We start from the raw sequence: 19,878 nt of genomic DNA, 5'->3' as shown, positions 1-19,878 counted from the left end.
GTATTACCTCATTACATTTGTTCTCTCCTCCTCCCCCGCCCTCGCCCCCACACAACCACTATCATCATGTATCTCACAGTGTATACCCATCATTATCATTCCCACAGGGGGTGTTCCCTCAGGTCTACAGTCGTGCCCAAAAGTTTTGAGAATAACACAAATATTAATTTCCACAAAGTTTGCTGCTTCAGTGTCGTTAGATATTTTTGTCAGATGTTACTATGGAATACTGAAGTATAATTACAAGCATTTCATAAGTGTCAAAGGCTTTTATTGACAATTACATAAAGTTGATGCAAAGAGTCAATATTTGTAGTGTTGACACTTCTTTTTCAAGAGCTCTGCAATCTGCCCTGGTCTGCTGTCAATTAACTTCTGGGCCACATCCTGACTGATGGCAGCCCATTCTTGCATAATCAATGCTTGGAGTTTGTCAGAATTTGTGGGCTTTTGTTTGTCCTCCCGTCTCTTGAGGATTGACCACAAGTTCTCAATGGGATTAAGGTCTGGGGAGTTTCCTGGCCATGGACCCAAAATATCGATGTTTTGTTCCCAAATCCACTTAGTTAACACTTTTGCCTCATGGCAAGGTGCTCCATCATGCTGGAACAGGCATTGTTCATCACCAAACTGTTCCTGGATGGTTGGGAGAAGTTGCTATTGGAGGATGTGTTGGTACTATTCTTTATTCATGGCTGTGTTCTTAGGCAAAATTGTGAGTGAGCCCACTCCCTTGGCTGAGAAGCAACCACACACATGAATGGTCTCAGGATGCTTTGGCATGACACAGGACTGATGGTAGCGCTCACCTTGTCTTCTCCGGACAAGCTTTTTTTCCGGATGCCCCAAACAATCGGAAAGGGGATTCATCAGAGAAAATGACTTCACCCCAGTCCTCAGCAGTCCAATCCCTGTACCTTTTGCAGAATATCAGTCTGTCCCTGATGTTTTTCCTGGAGAGAAGTGGCTTCTTTGCTGCCCTTATTGACACCAGGCCATCCTCCAAAAGTCTTCACCTCACTGTGGGTGCAGATGCACTCACACCTGCCTGCTGCCATTCCTGAGCAAGCTCTGTACTGGTGGTGCCCCAACCTGGTGCTTGCTGAACTTTCTTGGTCGCCATGAAGCTTTCTTCACAACAATTGAACCGCTCTCCTTGAAGTTCTTGATGATCTGATAAATGGTTGATTTAGGTGCAATCTGCCTGTGAAGCCCTTTTTGTGCAAAGCAATGATGACGGCACGTGTTTCCTTGCAGGTAACCACGGTTGACAGAGGAAGAACAATGATCCCAAGCTCTACCCTCCTTTTGAAGCTTCCAGTCTGTTATTCGATCAGCATGACAGAGTGATCTCCAGCCTTGTCCTCGTCAACACTCACACCTGTGTTAACGAGAGAATCACTGACATGTCAGGTGGTCCTTTTGTGTCAGGGCTGAAATGCAGTGGAAATGTTTTTTGGGGATTCAGTTCATTTGCATGGCAAAGAGTGACTTTGCAATTAATTGCAATTCATCTGATCACTCTTCATAACATTCTGGAGTGTATGCAAATTGCCATCATACAAACTGAGGCAGCAGACTTTGTGAAAATTTATATTTGTGTCATTCTTAAAACTTTTGGCCACGATTGTATGTTCCCTGGATCCTGTGTTCCCTAAATCTATGTTTCCTCACCAGGCCCTAATTCCCAAGGGTGGAAAAATAAATATGAGGCTTAAGAGAGGCTGACGTGTGGGCATCCTAACGAAATTATATCGGCGAGTACATGAAATGCCTCTACCCTTATTTTTTTATATATTTTTTACATATATTTATTTTAGCGCTTTTCCCTACAATTTCGTGATATCCAATTGGTAGTTAGTCTTGTCCAATCGCTGCAAATCCCCTACGGACTCAGGAGAGGCGAAGGTCGAGAAACACGACCCTGCTGGCTTAACCAGGAAGCCAGCCGTACCAATGTTTCGGTGTAAACATCGTCCAGTCAGCTTGCACGTGCCCGGCCCTCCACAAGGAGTCGCTAGAGCGTGATGGGACAAGGAAATCCCAGCCGGCCAAACCCGCCCCTAACCCGGACGACGCTCTGCCAATTGTGCGCCACCTCATGGGTCTTCCGGTCACAGCCGGCTATGACACAGCCTGGGATCGAACCTGGGTTTGTAGTGAAGCCTCTAGCACTGCGATGCAGTGCCTTAGACCACTCGTGAGGCCCTTACCCTCTGTTCTATTGGTGAACGTACAATCACTGGAGAACAAACTAGACGAGCTCCTTTCGTGACTATCCTTTCAACGGGACCTGACGAACTGTAATATGCTATGTGTCTCAAAGTCATGGCTGAACAACAACATGGATAATATACATCTAGCTATGCATCATTTAGACAAGACGGAAGCCTCAGTTAAGGCAGCGGGTGCGCAATCTCTAATGTTAAGGAAGTCTCAAGTTTTTGCTCGCCTGAGTTAGAATACTTCAAATTGTAGTCCCTACTATTTATTGAGAAAGTTTTCATCTATATTTTTCGTAGCTGTCCACAAACCGATGCTGGCACTAAGACTGCACTCAACAAACTGTATAGGGCTATAAGCGAAGAAGAAAATGCACATCTGCTTCTCGCGGATGGTGATTATAATGCATGAAAACTGAAATCCGTTTTACCATATTTTTACCAGCATGTCATCTGTGCAACTCTTTACAAAGTTTGATTTATATACCTTTTGATTTTGGACCCCGCAACGTGGTTAGCCTCAGTTTTTGTGGCCACTACCATCCGTCCCAGGATCATGCCAGACCAAAAAGTTGTTTCTGTAGCCAGCTACTAGCCTACCTGTTAGCTATCAGTATAGCAGGGTTTTCCACGAACAGCTTGAACACAACCCACGATGCGGTTAGCCCTTGTCCCACGCTATTTGTGGCTGTATTCCCTGCAACCTGACCTGGCTGGAACTACGTTGTATAGCTACCAACGTTAGCCAATGCTGCTGTCAACAGTACATGCAAAGACACTGCTTTCATGCTTACCGCTGTGAGAGGAAGAAAGAGAGACACGGAATCCCAGGTAGCCTAGCTGGCCAGCAGTCTCAAATGGAGGTCACTATTGAACGTTTTCAATGCTGCAGGAACTGTGTTTATTTGGCTTTATTCCGAGACAATGTGGACCACCTGGACTTTCAATGTAGTAACTGTTTGCTTGCAGAGGACTACAGGGGCGAAGTGGCAAATATCCTGTGCTATCCTCGACATTACAAGGCTGCTTCCGACCGTTCTACAGATGCCGGGAGCTGACGCTGTCGTAGTCCATGTCGGGCGAAACGACATCAGGAGGGCTAGCTCAGAACCTATGCAAATATATTTTAAAGAACTGATTCTAGCACTGAAAGATTCCAAAAAGCGACCAATTGCTTCAGGTCCGGTACCATTGTTGTTCCGCGGGTGTGAAATATTCAGCAGGCTACTGGCATTACATACCTGGCTAAAATATTACTGTACCACTGTTGGAATCACTTTTATAGATAACTTTGACACCTTCTGGAAACAGAGAAAGCTCTACAGGAATGACAGAGTCCATCCAAATCATCTTGGCTCCTGGACTCACATATTTCAAGGCTGCGTTGAGACAATGACTTATGAATGACCCAAGACCAGCTCAGTTAATCCCTACCATTGTTGCTGAGTTGTCGTAATGCTGCAGCAAATGTACATTATCCCAGGGACTTAATTCATGTCCCCCTACCTGCCCTGCCCTGTTGATCCTACAGCTATTGTATGCAGTAATCATGTGCCTATGAACCAGACATATACTGTTAGCACTGAGCTGGTGTGCCCTAGTAGGAAGTCCACTGTTTGCAGCTCACCATGCACTTTCAGATCAAATAAAATAACATGAGCATGCCTACTTCTGTGTAGCTTCCAAGTAAAGCAATAAAAACAATCAAGCATCTCAGAAAAGTGCTAAAAATAGCCCACATTAACATATGTAGCCTAAGAAACAAGGTTCATGAAATCAGTAACATGTTAGTAACAGATAATAACATGCTAGTAACATTCATATTCTCTGAAACTCACTTTGATGATACAGTGGTAGCAATACAAGGTTATAATTGTGTTAAATACTGTTTAAGTAATATGCAGACTTGCCAACATGCACACATTTTGCGTACCAACTACGCAATTCTCTGTCCATGTACGCAGGTACGAGATCCAAGTTAAAAGTCCACAGTAATGAATAGTGCTTGATTTTTAAAATATTTTTTAAACATTTGAATAAAAAATAAATCCACTGAGTAAATCTAACATCCCGATTCTCGAGCTGCAACACACAGACATGTTTGTAGTTTGTGTCAACGGACATGGAGATTAATACACCATTATTCGACGTAGCGACCTCGTCTGCCACTTGTTTGTTGTGATGCTGAGTTTGCCGACTGTCAGCTGTACATAAACACATGGGCAAAACCCTTTTTGGCTCTGTGTGTTGTGGAAAGGTAAACACATTGTTTCAAGCTAGTGTTAGCGAACGTAAGATGGACATTCAGTGGGCTCTAAAGTGCCAGCAGTTCACTTGCATTTGCTAGTGAAAGAAATTAAATGCAAATCCGAAAAACAACTGGTCGCATTTGTGCGAGTTTGATATACATTTCATTCTGCGTCCCATTAGTTGTATTTTCCACGTAACATTACGAGGATCACGCAACCTGTAACTGTATTTATGATCCATGTCACAAAAAGCATTACAAAAGTATAATAAAAAATTAATATTAACATCTTGGCATTAAATGGAGTCGGAGATTTGAAGACTGCATGATGAATGAATGAGTGTCCGGTATTAGCTATAGAGGCCATGCTTCTAACATACTTTTGCACTAGATTTGAGATTTTCTCAATTTCGAAATTCCGAAATTATGTATGCGCTGCAAAGAAATACAATAAGCACCTTTACATAGGCTGAAACACGGGACTCTTCTGGTGAACAGCGTTCAGATTCCCTTTGTGGTAGCCTACTTTAGCGTTGTGTAGACAGTTTGCGGTCTGTGTCGATGCAATCATTTGTTTTTGTTGTTATGTTTTCAAAAGGATTTTGCTTTTAGCGTTGATTAGGAACCATGTCTAAAAAGCCAATACTTGTGAGCTGGCCCTAGTGACTGGCCCTGTTTGAGAGGTGACAAGCGTTCCTCTACTATAGAGACTGAACTTGGGGGCCAAGGCAAACTGGATCTGAAGACCTTCGATGCAGATGTCAGAAACATATTTTCTTCTGCAGTAGACTACATGTTGCTGAAATTTCCATTTGGAGATGTGCTCCTCCAGCATGCAGTGGTTGCTGACATTGCCAACAGGCAGACTGACATGTTCTCATATTTTTCATGGCACGCTTTCCCTGCATTATTCCTGAGGGAGCGTCTGTTGATCTGGTGGAAGATGAGTTTAGACTCTATCAGGCAACAACCTTTGAGCAGAGTCTGGTCAACATGCACATGGATCAGGCCTGGAGAGAAATCGGCACAATGAAAAGGTGGGGCAGCCTGGTCTACTCCCACCTAGGGCTGTGATGCTGGGGATATTGGTCATATTCCACAGCAATGCAGACTGTGAATGAATATTCAGTCTCGTTTCCAAGAACAAAACCAAGTACAGAGCCTCCCCTCAAGAAGGTTTCAATGATTACCAGAGGAACTGTTTGCCACAGAGAAGTCTACCCTGATGCCCTGCTGCGTTAGGCTAAATCTGCTAGCTATCAGGCAAATCTGTCAAGGAAATGATTTCCTGAACAGTTGAAGGTCTCTAGAAGATTTGTTCTCACCCACTGTTTCCTATCATGACTTTTTTATTATGGATGACATGTTTATTTGATACTGATACTCTGCTTCAAACATTTGTTCTTATCATATCAGAGGTTTTTTTTAAATAGCGTGGATAAGATGTTTGTACATTTTATTTCTAAACAAATAACATGTTATTATTTTTTAAATAAAATAAACTTTTGTGTGTTCTTTCTAATTAGATATTGTTAGTGACTTTTACCATATGTGAAAATAGAATGCTGTCAAGAAAGAAAGTATTCCAACCCCAATTTGGCACGTGCTATGCGAATCTCCAATTTGCTGCGTGCGTCTGGTATTCTAAAAAGTTGGACAGGTTTGGCAGGTCTGAATATGGCCATTATTGTGGGAAGCTGCTATAGACAACCAAATGCTAACAGTCAGTATCTGGATAATATGTGTGAAATTCTTGATAATGTATGTGATATCAACAGAGAGGTATATTTTCTGGTTGATTTCAATATTGACTGTCTTTCATAAAGCTGCCCATTCAAGAAAAAGCTTCAAACTGTAACTAATGTCTGCAACCTGGTTCAGGTCAACCTACCAGGGTAGTTACACACAGCACAGGAATGAAATCATCAACATTGTCACGCCCTGGTCAAAGTATTTTGTGTTTATCTTTATGTATTTGGTCAGGCCAGGGTGTGGCATGGGGTTTTTGTAATTGTGGTGTGTTTGTCTTGGGGTTTTGGTGGTGGTATTGGGATTGTAGCTTAGTGGGTTGTCTAGCAAGGTCTATGGCTGTCTGGAGTGGTTCTCAATCAGAGGCAGGTGCTTATCGTTGTCTCTGATTGGGAACCATATTTAGGCAGCCATATTCTTTGAGTTTGTCGTGGGTGATTGTCCTTAGTGTCTTACTTGTACTCTCTGTTAGTTTGCACTAGATAGGCTGTTTTCGGTTTTCATTACGTTTATTGTTTTGTAGTGTTTAGTGTTTAGTCGTGTTTAGTGTTTAGTCGTGTTTACGTTTTGTTTAATAAATATGGATCGCAATCGACACGCTGCAGTTTGGTCCGACTCTCCTTCATCACCACTAGAAAACCGTTACAGAATCACCCACCACCAACGGACCAAGCAGCGTGTTAACAGGCAGGAACCACAGGAGAGGCAACAGAGGCAGCAGCAGCAGGAGCAGCTGCAGTGGGAGAGGCTGCACCACCTGGAGAAATGGACATGGGAGGAAGAACTGGACGGTAAAGGACCCTGGGCTCAGCCTGGAGAATATCGCCGCCCCAAGGAAGAACTGGAGGCGGCGAAAGCTGAGAGGCGCAGATATGAGGAGGCAGCACGGCGTAGCGGATGGAAGCCTGAGAATCAGCCCCAAAAATTTCTTGGGGGGGGGCTCAGGGAGAGTGTGGCAGAGTCAGGAGTCAGACCTGAGCCAACTCTCCCTGTTTATCGTGAGGAGCCAAGGAGGAGACCAGAACCAGAGACTGTGAAGGAGTTAATGGGGAAATTGGAGGAGAGAGAAATGAGGGAGTTGCTGTGTTGGTGTTTTTTGCATGGAATTCGCCCGACGGAACGTGTTGGGGATTTGATGGCACCTGGGTTAGCGCTCCATACTCGTCCTGAGGTGCGTGTTAGTCGGCTGGTGAAGTTGGTGCCAGCCTCACGCACCAGGCCTCCTGTGCACATCCCTAGCCTTGCACATCCTGTGCCAACACTGCTCTCAAGATCTCCAGTACGCCTTCACGGTCTAGCCCATCCTGTGCCACCTCCACACTCCAGTCCTCCGGTAGCAGCTCCCCGCTCCAGGCTTCCTGTGCGTGTCCTCGATCCAGTACCACCAGTTCCAGCACCATGCACCAGGCCTTCAGTGTGCCTCGCCTGTTCAGCGCAGCCAGCGCTTTTCTCCTCTCCTGCGCTGCTGGAGTCTCCCGCCTGTTTAGCGCAGCCAGAGCCTTTCTCCTCTACAGCGCTGCCGGATCCTCCCGCCTGTTCAGCGCAGCCAGAGCCTTCCTCCTCTACAGCGCTGCCGGATCCTCCCGCCTGTTTAGCGCAGCCAGAGCCTTTCTCCTCTCCTACGCTGCCGGAGTCTCCCGCCTGTTCAGCGCAGCCAGAGCTGCCAGCCTGCATGGAGCAGCCAGAGCTGTCAGTCCGCATAGAGCAGCCAGAGCTGTCAGTCTGCATGGAGCAGCCAGAGATGTCAGTCTGCATGGAGCAGCCAGAGATGTCAGTCTGCATGGAGCAGCCAGAGATGTCAGTCTGCATGGAGCAGCCAGAGATGTCAGTCTGCATGGAGCAGCCAGAGCTGTCAGTCTGCATGGAGCAGCCAGAGCTGCCAGTCTGCAAGGAGCAGCTAGAGCTGTCAGTCTGCATGGAGCAGCCAGAGCTGTCAGTCTGCATGGAGCAGCCAGAGCTGCCAGTCTGCATGAAGCAGCCAGTCTGCATGGAGCAGCCAGAGCTGTCAGTCTGCATGGAGCAGCCAGAGCTGCCAGTCTGCATGGAGCAGCCAGAGCTGCCAGTCTGCATGGAGCAGCCAGAGCTGCCAGTCTGCATGAAGCAGCCAGAGCTGTCAGTCTGCATGGAGCAGCCAGAGCTGCCAGTCTGCATGGAGCTGCCAGTCTGCAAGGAGCAGCCAGAGCTGTCAGTCTACATGAAGCAGCCCGAGCTGCCAGTCTGCATGAAGCAGCCAGTCTACATGGAGCAGCCAGAGATGTCAGTCTGCATGAAGCAGCCAGAGCTGTCAGTCTGCATGGAGCAGCCAGTCTGCATGGAGCTGCCAGTCTGCATGGAGCTGTCAGTCTGCACGGAGCTGTCAGTCTGCACGGAGCTGTCAGTCTGTAAGGAGCTGCCAGTCTGCAAGGAGCTGCCAGTCAGCCCGGAGCCGCCAGAGCGGTCAGTCTGTAAGAAGCCGCCAGAGCTGTCAGCCTATATGGAGCAGCTAGTGCCGCCAGTCTGCCCAGCGCCGCCAGTGCCCCCAGTCTGCCCAGCGTCGCCAGTCTGCCCAGCGCCGTCAGTCTGCCCAGCGCCGTCAGTCTGCCCAGCGTCGCCAGTCTGCCCAGCACCGCCAGTCTGCCCAGCGCCGCCAGTATGCCCAGCGTCGTCAGTCTGCCCAGCGTCGTCAGTCTGCCCAGCACCGCCAGTCTGCCCAGCGCCGCCAGTATGCCCAGCGCCGCCAGTCTGCCCAGCGCCGCCAGTCTGCCCAGCATCGCCAGTCTGCCCAGCGCCGCCAGTCTGCCCAGCGCCGCCAGTCTGCCCAGCGCCGCCAGTCTGCCCAGCGCCGCCAGATCTACCAGTCAGCCAGACTCTTCCAGATCTGCCAGTCAGCCAGACTCTTCCAGATCTGCCAGTCAGCCAGACTCTTCCAGATCTGCCAGTCAGCCAGACTCTTCCAGATCTGCCAGTCAGCCAGACTCTTCCAGATCTGCCAGTCAGCCAGACTCTTCCAGATCTGCCAGTCAACCAGACTCTTCCAGATCTGCCAGTCAACCAGACTCTTCCAGATCTGCCAGTCAACCAGACTCTTCCAGATCTGCCAGTCAGCCAGGATCTGCCAGTCAGCCAGGATCTGCCAGTCAGCCAGGATCTGCTGAAACCACCAGCCAGCCAGGAGCTGGTAGATCTATCTACCTGCCTGAGCTTCCTCTCACTCCTGAGCTTCCTCTCACTCCTGAGCTTCCTCTCACTCCTGAGCTTCCTCTCACTCCTGAGCTTCCTCTCACTCCTGAGCTTTCTCTCACTCCTGAGCTTTCTCTCACTCCTGAGCTTTCTCTCACTCCCGAGCTTCCCCTCAGTCCCGAGCTGCCTCGGTCCCGAGCTGTCCTTCAGTCCCGATCTGCTCCTCAGTCCAGTGGGGTTCTGGGTGGGGACTACTAGGCCATGGTCGGTGGCGAGGGTGGACTATCCAGGGACGAAGGGAGAGGGGACTAAGACATTAAAGGAGTGGGGTCCACGTCCCGCGCCGGAGCCGCCACCATGGACAGACGCCCACCCGGACCCTCCCTATTGTTTTGAGGTGCGTTCGGGAGTCCGAACCTTAGGGGGGGTTCTGTCACGCCCTGGTCAAAGTATTTTGTGTTTATCTTTATGTATTTGGTCAGGCCAGGGTGTGGCATGGGGTTTTGTAATTGTGGTGTGTTTGTCTTGGGGTTTTGGTGGTGGTATTGGGATTGTAGCTTAGTGGGTTGTCTAGCAAGGTCTATGGCTGTCTGGAGTGGTTCTCAATCAGAGGCAGGTGCTTATCGTTGTCTCTGATTGGGAACCATATTTAGGCAGCCATATTCTTTGAGTTTGTCGTGGGTGATTGTCCTTAGTGTCTTACTTGTACTCTCTGTTAGTTTGCACTAGATAGGCTGTTTTCGGTTTTCATTACGTTTATTGTTTTGTAGTGTTTAGTGTTTAGTCGTGTTTAGTGTTTAGTCGTGTTTACGTTTTGTTTAATAAATATGGATCGCAATCAACACGCTGCAGTTTGGTCCGACTCTCCTTCATCACCACTAGAAAACCGTTACAAACATATATTGATCACATCTTTACTAATGCTGCAGAAATTTGCTTTAAAGCAGTATCCAAATCCATCAGATGTAGCCATATCTAAGAAAACCAAAGTCCCAAGGCTGAGCCTAATATAGTGTATAAGAGGTCATACAATATGTTTTGTAGTGATTCTAATGTTGATAATGTAAAGAATATTTGCTGGTCTGTGATAGGGCTGTTATGGTGACCGTATCACCACCTCATCGGCAGTCACGAGTCATGACGGCAGTAAAATGTACAGTTTAGTCATGGTAAATAGGCTTCTCCAAGCTGTGATACTGCTGATGGTCATTAGTAGCCTACCAAACTTGCTTATTACCTGTTACTCAGCACTCTATTTTCCCTCTAATCACTCTGACAAATAACTTCTTAAAATTAAGCTCATTATTAATATACTTTACAATGGGTGTAGAGGCGAAATGGCATACATAAGCAGCTTGTGAGTTTCAAGCTTTGGTAAGATGATTTTCACCATAACAATGCACCTTCATAATAAAAGCATTACATGCATAATCACACTTGTGGTCACTTTTGAGAATGGTGTTTTCCTGCTAATAGAACATTCATGCTTATAGTCTACTGCTGTGTGCGCATTGCTGTGCTTATAATGCTAGTGGTTGTATTAACTTCACTAGGGTAGGGGGCAGCATTTGGAATTTTGGATGAAAAGCGTGCCCAAATTAATCTGTCTGCTACTCAGGCCCAGAAGATAGGATATGCATATAATTAGTAGATTTGGATAGAAAACACTCTAAAATTTCCAAAACTGTCAAAATAATATCTGTGAATATAACAGAACTGATATGGCAGGCGAAAGCCCGAGGAAAATCCAACCAGGAAGTACTATTATTTTGAAAGGCTGTTTTTCCATTGAAAGTCTATCCACCATACAAAACTTAGGACCCAGGATCTCTATGGCTTCCTCTACATGTGGCCAGTCTTTAGGCATTGTTTCAGGCTTTTACTCGGAAAAATGAGGGAGGTACAGCACTTTCAATCAGTGGCCTGTGGACATTTCCATTCATCAGCCATGAGCCTGATCGGGAATGCACCTTTCTTGTTTCTCCTTTCCTATTGACGAAGCTTTTGTTCGGTTGAAATATTATTTATTATTTATGACAAAAACAACCGAAGGATTGATTTTAAACATCGTTTGGCATGTTTCTACTAACTTTTATTGTACTTCTTTTGACTTTTCGTCTGGACTTAGTGCACGCGCCTTAACCTCTCTGGGATATGTGGGACGGCACCTGGCCAAAAGCCAGAGAAAATGCAGAGCGCCAAATTCAAATAAATTACTATAAAAATTAAACTTTCATGAAATCACACATGCAAGATAGCAAATTAAAGCTACACTTGTTGTGAATCTAGCCAACATGTGAGATTTCAAAAAGGCTTTTCGGCGAAAGCAAACAATGCTATTATCTGAGGATAGCACCGCCGTAAACAAAGTGAGAAAAGCATATTTCAACCCTGCAGGCGCGACATAAATAAAATAAGAAATCTAAGAAATAAAAATATAATTCATGCCTTACCTTTGACGAGCTTCTTTTGTTGGCACTCCAATATGTCCCATAAACATCACAAGTGGTCCTTTTGTTCGATTAATTCCGTCGATATATATCCAAAATGTCAATTTATTTGGCACGTTTGATCCAGAAAAAAAACGGTTCCAACTTGTGCAACGTGACTACAAAGTATCTCAAGAGTTACCTGTAAACTTTGCCAAAACATTTCAAACTACTTTTGTAATACAACTTTAGGTATTTTTTAATGTAAATAATCAATAAAATTGAAGATGGGATGATCTGTGTTCAATACAGGAGGAAAACAAACTGTAGCATGCTTTCTGGTCGCGCGCCTCTATCTAACAGCACACTTCAAGTTACCCTCGTTCAAGATGGCCGTACTTCTTCATTACACAAAGGAAAAACCTCAACCAATTTCTAAAGACCGGTGACATCCAGTGGAAGCGGTAGGAACTGCAAGAAGGTCCCTTAGAAATCTGGATTCCCAATGAAAACTCATTGAAAGGAGAGTGACCTGAAAAAAAAGTTATGTTATACTCACTCCTAATAATATGCATATCTTTTCTTCTGGGGATGAGTAGCAGGCAGTTGAATTTGGGCATGCATTTCACCCGGACGTGAAAAAACTGCCCCCTGTCACCAAGAAGTTTTAAGGAGAAGTTTATCTTTATTCGTATGTTTAACACTTGTATCGTTTATCAATGTTTATTATGAGTATTTCTGTAATTTGATGTGGCTTTCTGCACTTTTACCAGATGTTTTTTTTGAGACAGATGTTTGTTTGAAAAATGGCTGTATGGTTTCCTGTGACTAGGTGCTGATCTAACATAATCGCATGGTGTGCTTTCGCAGTAAAGCCTTTTTGAAATCGAACACTGTGGTTGGATTTTACAAGAAGTTTATCTTTAAAATGGTGGATAATACTTGTATGTTTAAGGAATTTTAATTATGGGATTTCTGTTGTTTTGAATTTGGCGCCCTGCAATTTCACTGGCTGTTGTCGAGGTGGGACGCTAGCGTACCAGAGAGGTTAAATCATTCCCCCCAATTTTTTTGCCTTTACTTCCCTTATCCCACCTCATTTGCTCACATTGTATATAGACTTATTTTTCTACTGTATTATTGACTGTATGTTTGTTTTACTCCATGTGTAACTCTGTGTTGTTGTATGTGTCAAACTGCTTTGCTTTATCTTGGCCAATTGTAAATGAGAACTTGTTCTCAACTTGCCTACCTGGTTAAATAAAGGTGAAATGAAAAATAAAATAAATATCAGAGTAATCTAACCTAACAATTTCACAACAACTACCTTATACACACAAGTGTAAAGGAATGAATAAGAATATGTACATAAAAATATATATGGATGAGTGATGGCCGAACGGCATAGGCAAGATTCAGTAGATGGTATAGAGTACAGTATATACATATGAGTAGTGTTGGGTATGTGAACATTATATTAAGTGGCATTGTTTAAAGTGACTAGTGATACATTTATTACATCCAATATTTAATTATTGAAGTGGCTAGAGATAAGTCAGTATGTTGGCAGCAGCCACTCAATGTTAGTGATGGCTGTTTAACAGTCTGATGGCTTTGAGATAGAAGCTGTTTTTCAGTCTCTCAGTCCCAGCTTTGATGCACCTGTACTGACCTCGCCTTCTGGATGATAGCGGGGTGAACAGGCAGTGGCTCAGGTGGTTGTTGTCCTTGATGATCTTTTTGGACTTCCTGTGATATCGGGTGGTGTCGGTGTCCTGGAGAGCAGGTAGTTTGCCCCCGGTGATGCGTTGTGCAGGCCTCACTACCCTCTGGAGAGCCTTAATGTTGTGGGATCCGATCCCATTGTCCTGGGTGGTGGACCAAACAGAGGATCCGCTTCGGGAAAGTCGTATTCCTGGTCGTGATGTTGGTTATTTGACGTTGCTCTTATATCCAATAGTTCTTTCTGGCTGAATTTGAAAAAACGTAAGATTTACTGGGGTAACAATGCAAGAAATAATACATAAAAAACGGGAAAAAAAGAAAAAAAAATACTGCATAGTTTCCTGAACGCTAAGCGAGGCGGCTATCTCTGTCGGCGCCGGTTGCTCAAATTCATTTGAACTCAGTTTTTCACAATTCCTGACATTTAATCCTAGTAAAAAATCCCTGTTTTAGGTCAGTTAGGATCACTACTTCATTGTAAGAATGTGAAATGTCAGAATAATAGTAGAGAGAATGATTTATTTCAGCTTTTATTTATTTCATCACATTCCAAATGGATTAGAAGTTTACACACACTCAATTAGTATTTGGTAGCATTGTTTAACCTGTTATGGCTGCAAACCGATATCGGGATTGATATGACAACTACCAGTGAAAATAGAGGGAGCCAAATTCAAACCACAGACATCTCATTACAATTCCTAAAACATACATGTCTTATATCATTTTAAAGCTATTCTCGTTGTTAATCCCACCAAAGTGTCCGATTTCAAATAGGCTTTTCAGCGAAAGCACTACAAACGATTATGTTAGGTCACAATAAGCACAGCCATTTTCCAGCAAAATATAGCATTCACAAAAAGCATAAATAAAGATCAAATGAATCACTAACCTTGAATTATCTTCATCAGATGACACTCATAGGACTTCATGTTACACAATACATGCATGTTTTGTTTGATAAAGTTCATATTTATATAAAAAAATCTGAGTTTACATTGGCTATTTAGATTCCCTAGTTCCAAAAACATCAAGTGATTTTTTTTTATAGCCACATCGTTTCAACAGAAATAATCATCATAAATGGAGATGATAATACAAGTTATACACATGGAATTATAGATATACCTCTCCTTAATGCAACCGCTGTGTCAAATTTCAATTTCTTTTTACGGAAAAAGCAACCCATGCAATAATCTGAGACGGCACTCAGAACAGTAGCCAAATTAGCCTCCATGTTGGAGTCAACAGAAACCAGAAAATACATAACAAATGTTTCCTTACCTTTGATGAACTTCATCAGAATGCAGTCCTTGAAATCCCAGGTCCACAATAAATGCTTGATTTGTTCAAAAATGTTCGTTATTTATGTCCAATTTGCTACTTTGGTTAGCGCGTTTGGTAATCCCAAAGTCACAAAGCGAGTCCACTATAACGTGACGAAATGTCCAAAAGTTCCGTAACAGTCTGTAGAAACATGTCAACCGATGTACTGAATCAATCTTTAGAATGTGGTTTACATATATCTTGAATAACGTTCCAACCGGAGAATTAGAATTACTTCAGATGAGCGGTGGAACGCAAGTCCTTCCCCTGTGAACGCGCCTGGTGAAAGCATGATCCACTCATGGCTGTGGTGACTATTTCCTGTGTCAATCGACCCCCCTTGTCATCAGACAAAGTTCTATTGACTGCTGACATCTAGTGGAAGGCGTAGGAAGTGAAAACTCATCCATATCTCGCTGTAATTTCAATGAGACCTTGTTTGAAAATCTGCCTCCTCCAGAAAAAAAACAGGAAGTGGAATTTCTCAGGTTTTAGCCTGCTATATGAGTTCTGTTATACTCACAGACATAATTCAAACAGTTTTAGAAACTTCAGAGTGTTTTCTATCCACTACTACTAATACTATGCAAATATTATCAACTATGACTGAGGAGCAGGCTGTTTGATATGGGCACCTTTCATCCAAGCTACTCAATACTGCCTCTGCAGCCATACAAAGTTAACTTGGGTCAAATGTTTCGGATATTCTTCCACAAGCTTCCCACAACAAATTGGGTGAATTTGGGCCAATTTGTCTTGACAGAGCTGGTGTAAATGAGTCAGGTTTGTAGGCCTTCTTGCTTGCTCACGCTTTTTCAGTTCTGCCCACACATTTTCTTTAGGATGGAGGTTAGGGCTTTGTGATATCTTGACTTTGTTGTCCTTAAGCCATTTTGCCACAACTTTGGAAGTATGCTTGTGATCATTGTCCATTTGGAGACCCATTTGCGACCAAGCTTTAACATCCTGACAGATTTCTTGAGATGTTGCTTCAATATATTCACATAATTTCATGATGACATCTATTTTGTGAGGTACACCAGTCCCTCCAGTCCCTCCTGCAGCAAAGCACCCCCACAACATGATGCTGCCACCCCCGTGCTTCATGGTTGGTGTTCTTCGGCTTGCAAGCCTCCCCCTTTTTCCTCCAAACATAACGATGGTCATTATGGCCAAATAGTTCTATTTTTGTTTCATCAGACCAGAGGACATTTCTCCAAAAAGTACGATCTTTGTCCCCATGTGCGAACCGTAGTCTGGCTTTTTTTATGGCGGTTTTGGAACAGTGGGTTCTTCCTTGCTGAGCAGCCTTTCAGGTTAAGTGGATATAGGACTCGTTTTACTGTGGTTATAGATAATTGTGTACCTGTTTCCTCTAGCATCTTCTCAAGGTCCTTAGCTGCTGTTCTGGGATTGATTTGCACTTTTCGCACCAAAATATGTTAATCTCTAGGAGACAGAACACATCTTTTTCCTGAACGGTATGACTGCTGTGTGGTGCCATGGTGTTTATACTTGCATACTATTGTTTGTACAGATGAACGTGGTACCTTCAGGCATTTGGAAATTGCTCCCAAGGATGAACCAGACTTGTGGAGGTCTACAATTTTTTTCTGTGGTCTTGACTGATGTCTTTTGATTTTCCCATGATGTCAAGCAAAGAGGCACTGAGTTTGAAGGTAGGCCTTAAAATACATCCACAGGTACACATCCAATTGACTCAAATGATGTCAATTAGCCCATCAGAAGCTTCTAAAGCCATGACATAATTTTCTGGAATTTTCCAAGCTGTTTAAAGGCACAGTCAACCTAGTGTATGTAAACTTCTGACCCACTGGAATTGTGACACAGTGAGAGTGAAGTGAAATAATCTGTCTGTAAACAATTGTTGGAAAAATGACTTGTGTCATGCGCAAAGTAGATGTCCTAACCAAATTGCCAAAACTATAGTTTGTTAAAAAAAATTTGTGGAGTGGTTGAAAAACGAGTTTCAATGACTCCAATCTAAGTGTATGTAAACTTCCGACCTCAGCTGTACATGGAGAGCTAACATTAATAATATGCATATCAATCTCTCATGGCTCAAAGTGGAGGAGAGATTGACTTCATCACTAAATCAAATCAAATCAAATTTATTTATATAGCCCTTTGTACATCAGCTGATAGCTCAAAGTGCTGTACAGAAACCCAGCCTTAAACCTCAAACAGCAAGCAATGCAGGTGTAGAAGCAATACTTGTTTTTGTAAGACGTGTTGACAATCTGAATGCACAGAGCTGTCTGTTTAAACTAGTAGCACACCTATGAAGACCCTACCTTACATGGCACCAGATTTCTTTTCACAATCCCCAAGTCCAGCAGCTAATGGAGATCCCCAATAAATACAAATACAATCCAGTGGCAACAAAACTCTGGATCACCTTTACTCCACACATAGAAATGCAAACAAGGCTTTCCCTCGCCCTCCCTTTGGTAAATCTGACCATAGCTATATCCTCCTGATTCCTGCTTTCAAGAAAAAACTAAAACGGAAAGTACCAGTGACACACTCGATATAGAAGTGGTCCGATGAAGCGGATGCTAAGTTACAGGACGGTTTCGCTAGCACAGACTGGAAATATGTTCCGGGATTCCTTGACCAGTTTATCACATCAGTCACCCGCTTCATTAATAACTGCATCTACTACGTCGTCCCCGCAATGACCGTACCTACATATCCCAACCATAAACCATGGATTACAGGCAACAGCTGCACTGAGCTAAAGTTTAGAGCTGCCACTTTCAAGAAGCTGTACACTAATCCTGAAGTTTATAAGAAGTCCCACTATGTCCTCAGATAAGCCATTAAACAAGAAAATCATCAATTCAGGACTAAGATCAAATCCTACTGCGTCGGCTCTGATGCTCATCAGATGTGACTAGGCTTACAAACTTTCACGGATTACAAAGGGACACCCAGCCAAGAGCTGCCCAGTGACGCGAGCCTACCAGACGAGCTAAATGCCTTCTATGCTTGCTTCGAGTCAAACAACACTGATCTATGCATGAAAACACCAGCTGTTCCGGACGACTGTATGATCTCCCTCTCTGTGACTGATGTGAGTAAGACAAGTTAACATTCACATGGCCCCAGGACAAGATGGTAAGTGCGTTCACTGACAATTTCAACTTTTCCCTGACCCTGTCTGTAATACATACCCACATGTTTCATGCAGACCACCATAGTCCCTGTGCCCAAGAATGTCAATGTAACCTGTCTAAATGACTATAGCCCCATTGCACTCACATCTGTACACATTAAATTCTATCAAAGGCTGGTCATAGAATAGAATGGTGCCGGAGGGGATGGCTGACAATTTACAGACTCCTAACTAACTGTGCTGTTTTGTTAGTTTTTTTTGCGTTGTTTGTAACTTAAATTTTTTTTACTTATTTTGTACATCATGTTGCTGCTACCATCTCTTATGACCAAAACTTCCACTACCGTCCATTCTATTGGCCAACTTGCTTTCATTAGAAAACAAAATGGATGATATATGATCAAGACTATTCTACCAACAGGACACTGTTGACGTTGAGACTGGTGTTTTGCGGTTACTATTTAATGAAGCTGCCATTTGAGCACTTGTGAGGCGTCTGTTTCTCAAACTAGACTCTCTAATGTACTTGTCCTCTTGCTCAGTTGTGCACCGGGACCTCTCACTCCTCTTTCTATTCCGGTTAGAGACAGTTTGCGCTGTTCTGTGAAGGGAGTAGTACACAGCGTTGTACGAGATCTTAATTTTCTTGGAAATTTGTTGCATGGAATAGCCTTCATTTCTCAGAACAAGAATAGACTGACACGTTTCAGATGAAAGTTCTTTGTTTCTGGCCATTTTGAGCCTGTAATCGAACCCACGAATGTTGATGCTCCAGATACTCAAGTAGTCTAAAGGAGGACAGTTTTATTGCTTCTTTAATCAGCACAGCAGTTTTCAGCTGTGCTACTATAATTAAAAAAGGTTTTTCTAATGATCAATTAGCCTTTTAAAATTATAAACTTGCATTAGCTAACATAACGTGCCATTGGAACACAGGAGTGATGGTTGCTGATAATGGGCCTCTGTAGGCCTATGTAGATATTCCATAAAAAATCTGCCGTTTCAAGCTAAAGTAGTAGTTTTCAACATTAACAATGTCTACACTGTATTTCTGATCAATTTGATGTTATTTTAATGGACAAAAAAAATGCTTTTCTTTCAGAAACAAGGACATTTCTAAGTGACCCCAAACTTTTGAACGGTAGTGTACCTTAGGGTCGAGTTTGAGATAGTCAATAATGTGAAGGGTTTTCAAGAGGTATGGGGGTCAGGGTGGGTTGAGTATGTACTGCTAGAGAGTGCGGGTTGAATGTACATTTGTGATTGGATTGTGGATTGTGTATGGCAGTTTATTGAACTGTGGAATGTGGTTGTGTTGATGTTGGGTGGTGTGCAATTCGTTTTTAGAGGGGGGTTAATTTGGTGTTTTTGTTATTTGTGTCCCCTTCTACAGGTAATGATACGAGAGAGGTTGTCTATTGGAGACGAGGGAGGTGACCACCCAAGCCCTCCCCCACCTGTGGTTGTCCCCGACCAAAAAGACAGCCCCCAGCTCCAGCCTGCAGACCTGACCAAGCTGAGGGAAATGTTGACTCAGCGCGATAACGAGATCAGTATCCTTCCTATGCTGCAACCTTACAAGTATTACTCAAGTTCATCTCTGTCATCTGTTTGTGACTACGAATTGGAGAAGGTTCTGGCAAACGTATTTTCTATTTCTGTTGAAGTCATTATTGTTGAGCCAATCAAAAAACAATTAAGCTCAAGGAAAGGCCACTTTCTACCCGATCACCAAAAGGGTCCACCTGATTGTGGATACCCAGTTCCTACTTTTCATGTGCTTACTCTTTGCTGCTAAGTTTATTTAGTTATTTGGCATTTATTTAGCCTTTATTTAACCAGGTACAGTGCCTATAGAAAGTTTTCATACCCCTTTATTCT

General features: G+C 43.8%; 1 protein-coding gene across 2 annotated transcripts in view; it reads left to right on the top strand.

The window, feature by feature from the left end:
* The window catches only part of kif6 (kinesin family member 6), a 204,758-nt gene that overhangs the window by 69,699 nt on the left and 115,181 nt on the right, over nt 1-19,878 (top strand). For both annotated transcript variants that reach the window (XR_006084703.1, XM_024439629.2), the window contains exon 12: nt 19,391-19,550. Coding sequence is in view for 1 of the 2 variants with exons in the window: in XM_024439629.2 (XP_024295397.1) it covers nt 19,391-19,550 (160 nt within the window). In the remaining variant the exon portion in view is untranslated. The remainder of the gene's footprint in view (nt 1-19,390; nt 19,551-19,878) is intronic.

The sequence above is a fragment of the Oncorhynchus tshawytscha genome, linkage group LG12, assembly GCF_018296145.1.
Source record: "Oncorhynchus tshawytscha isolate Ot180627B linkage group LG12, Otsh_v2.0, whole genome shotgun sequence".
NCBI lineage: Eukaryota > Metazoa > Chordata > Actinopteri > Salmoniformes > Salmonidae > Oncorhynchus > Oncorhynchus tshawytscha.
The sequence above is the reverse complement of the archived record's forward strand: the minus strand, read 5'-3'. Positions and strand labels throughout refer to the sequence as shown.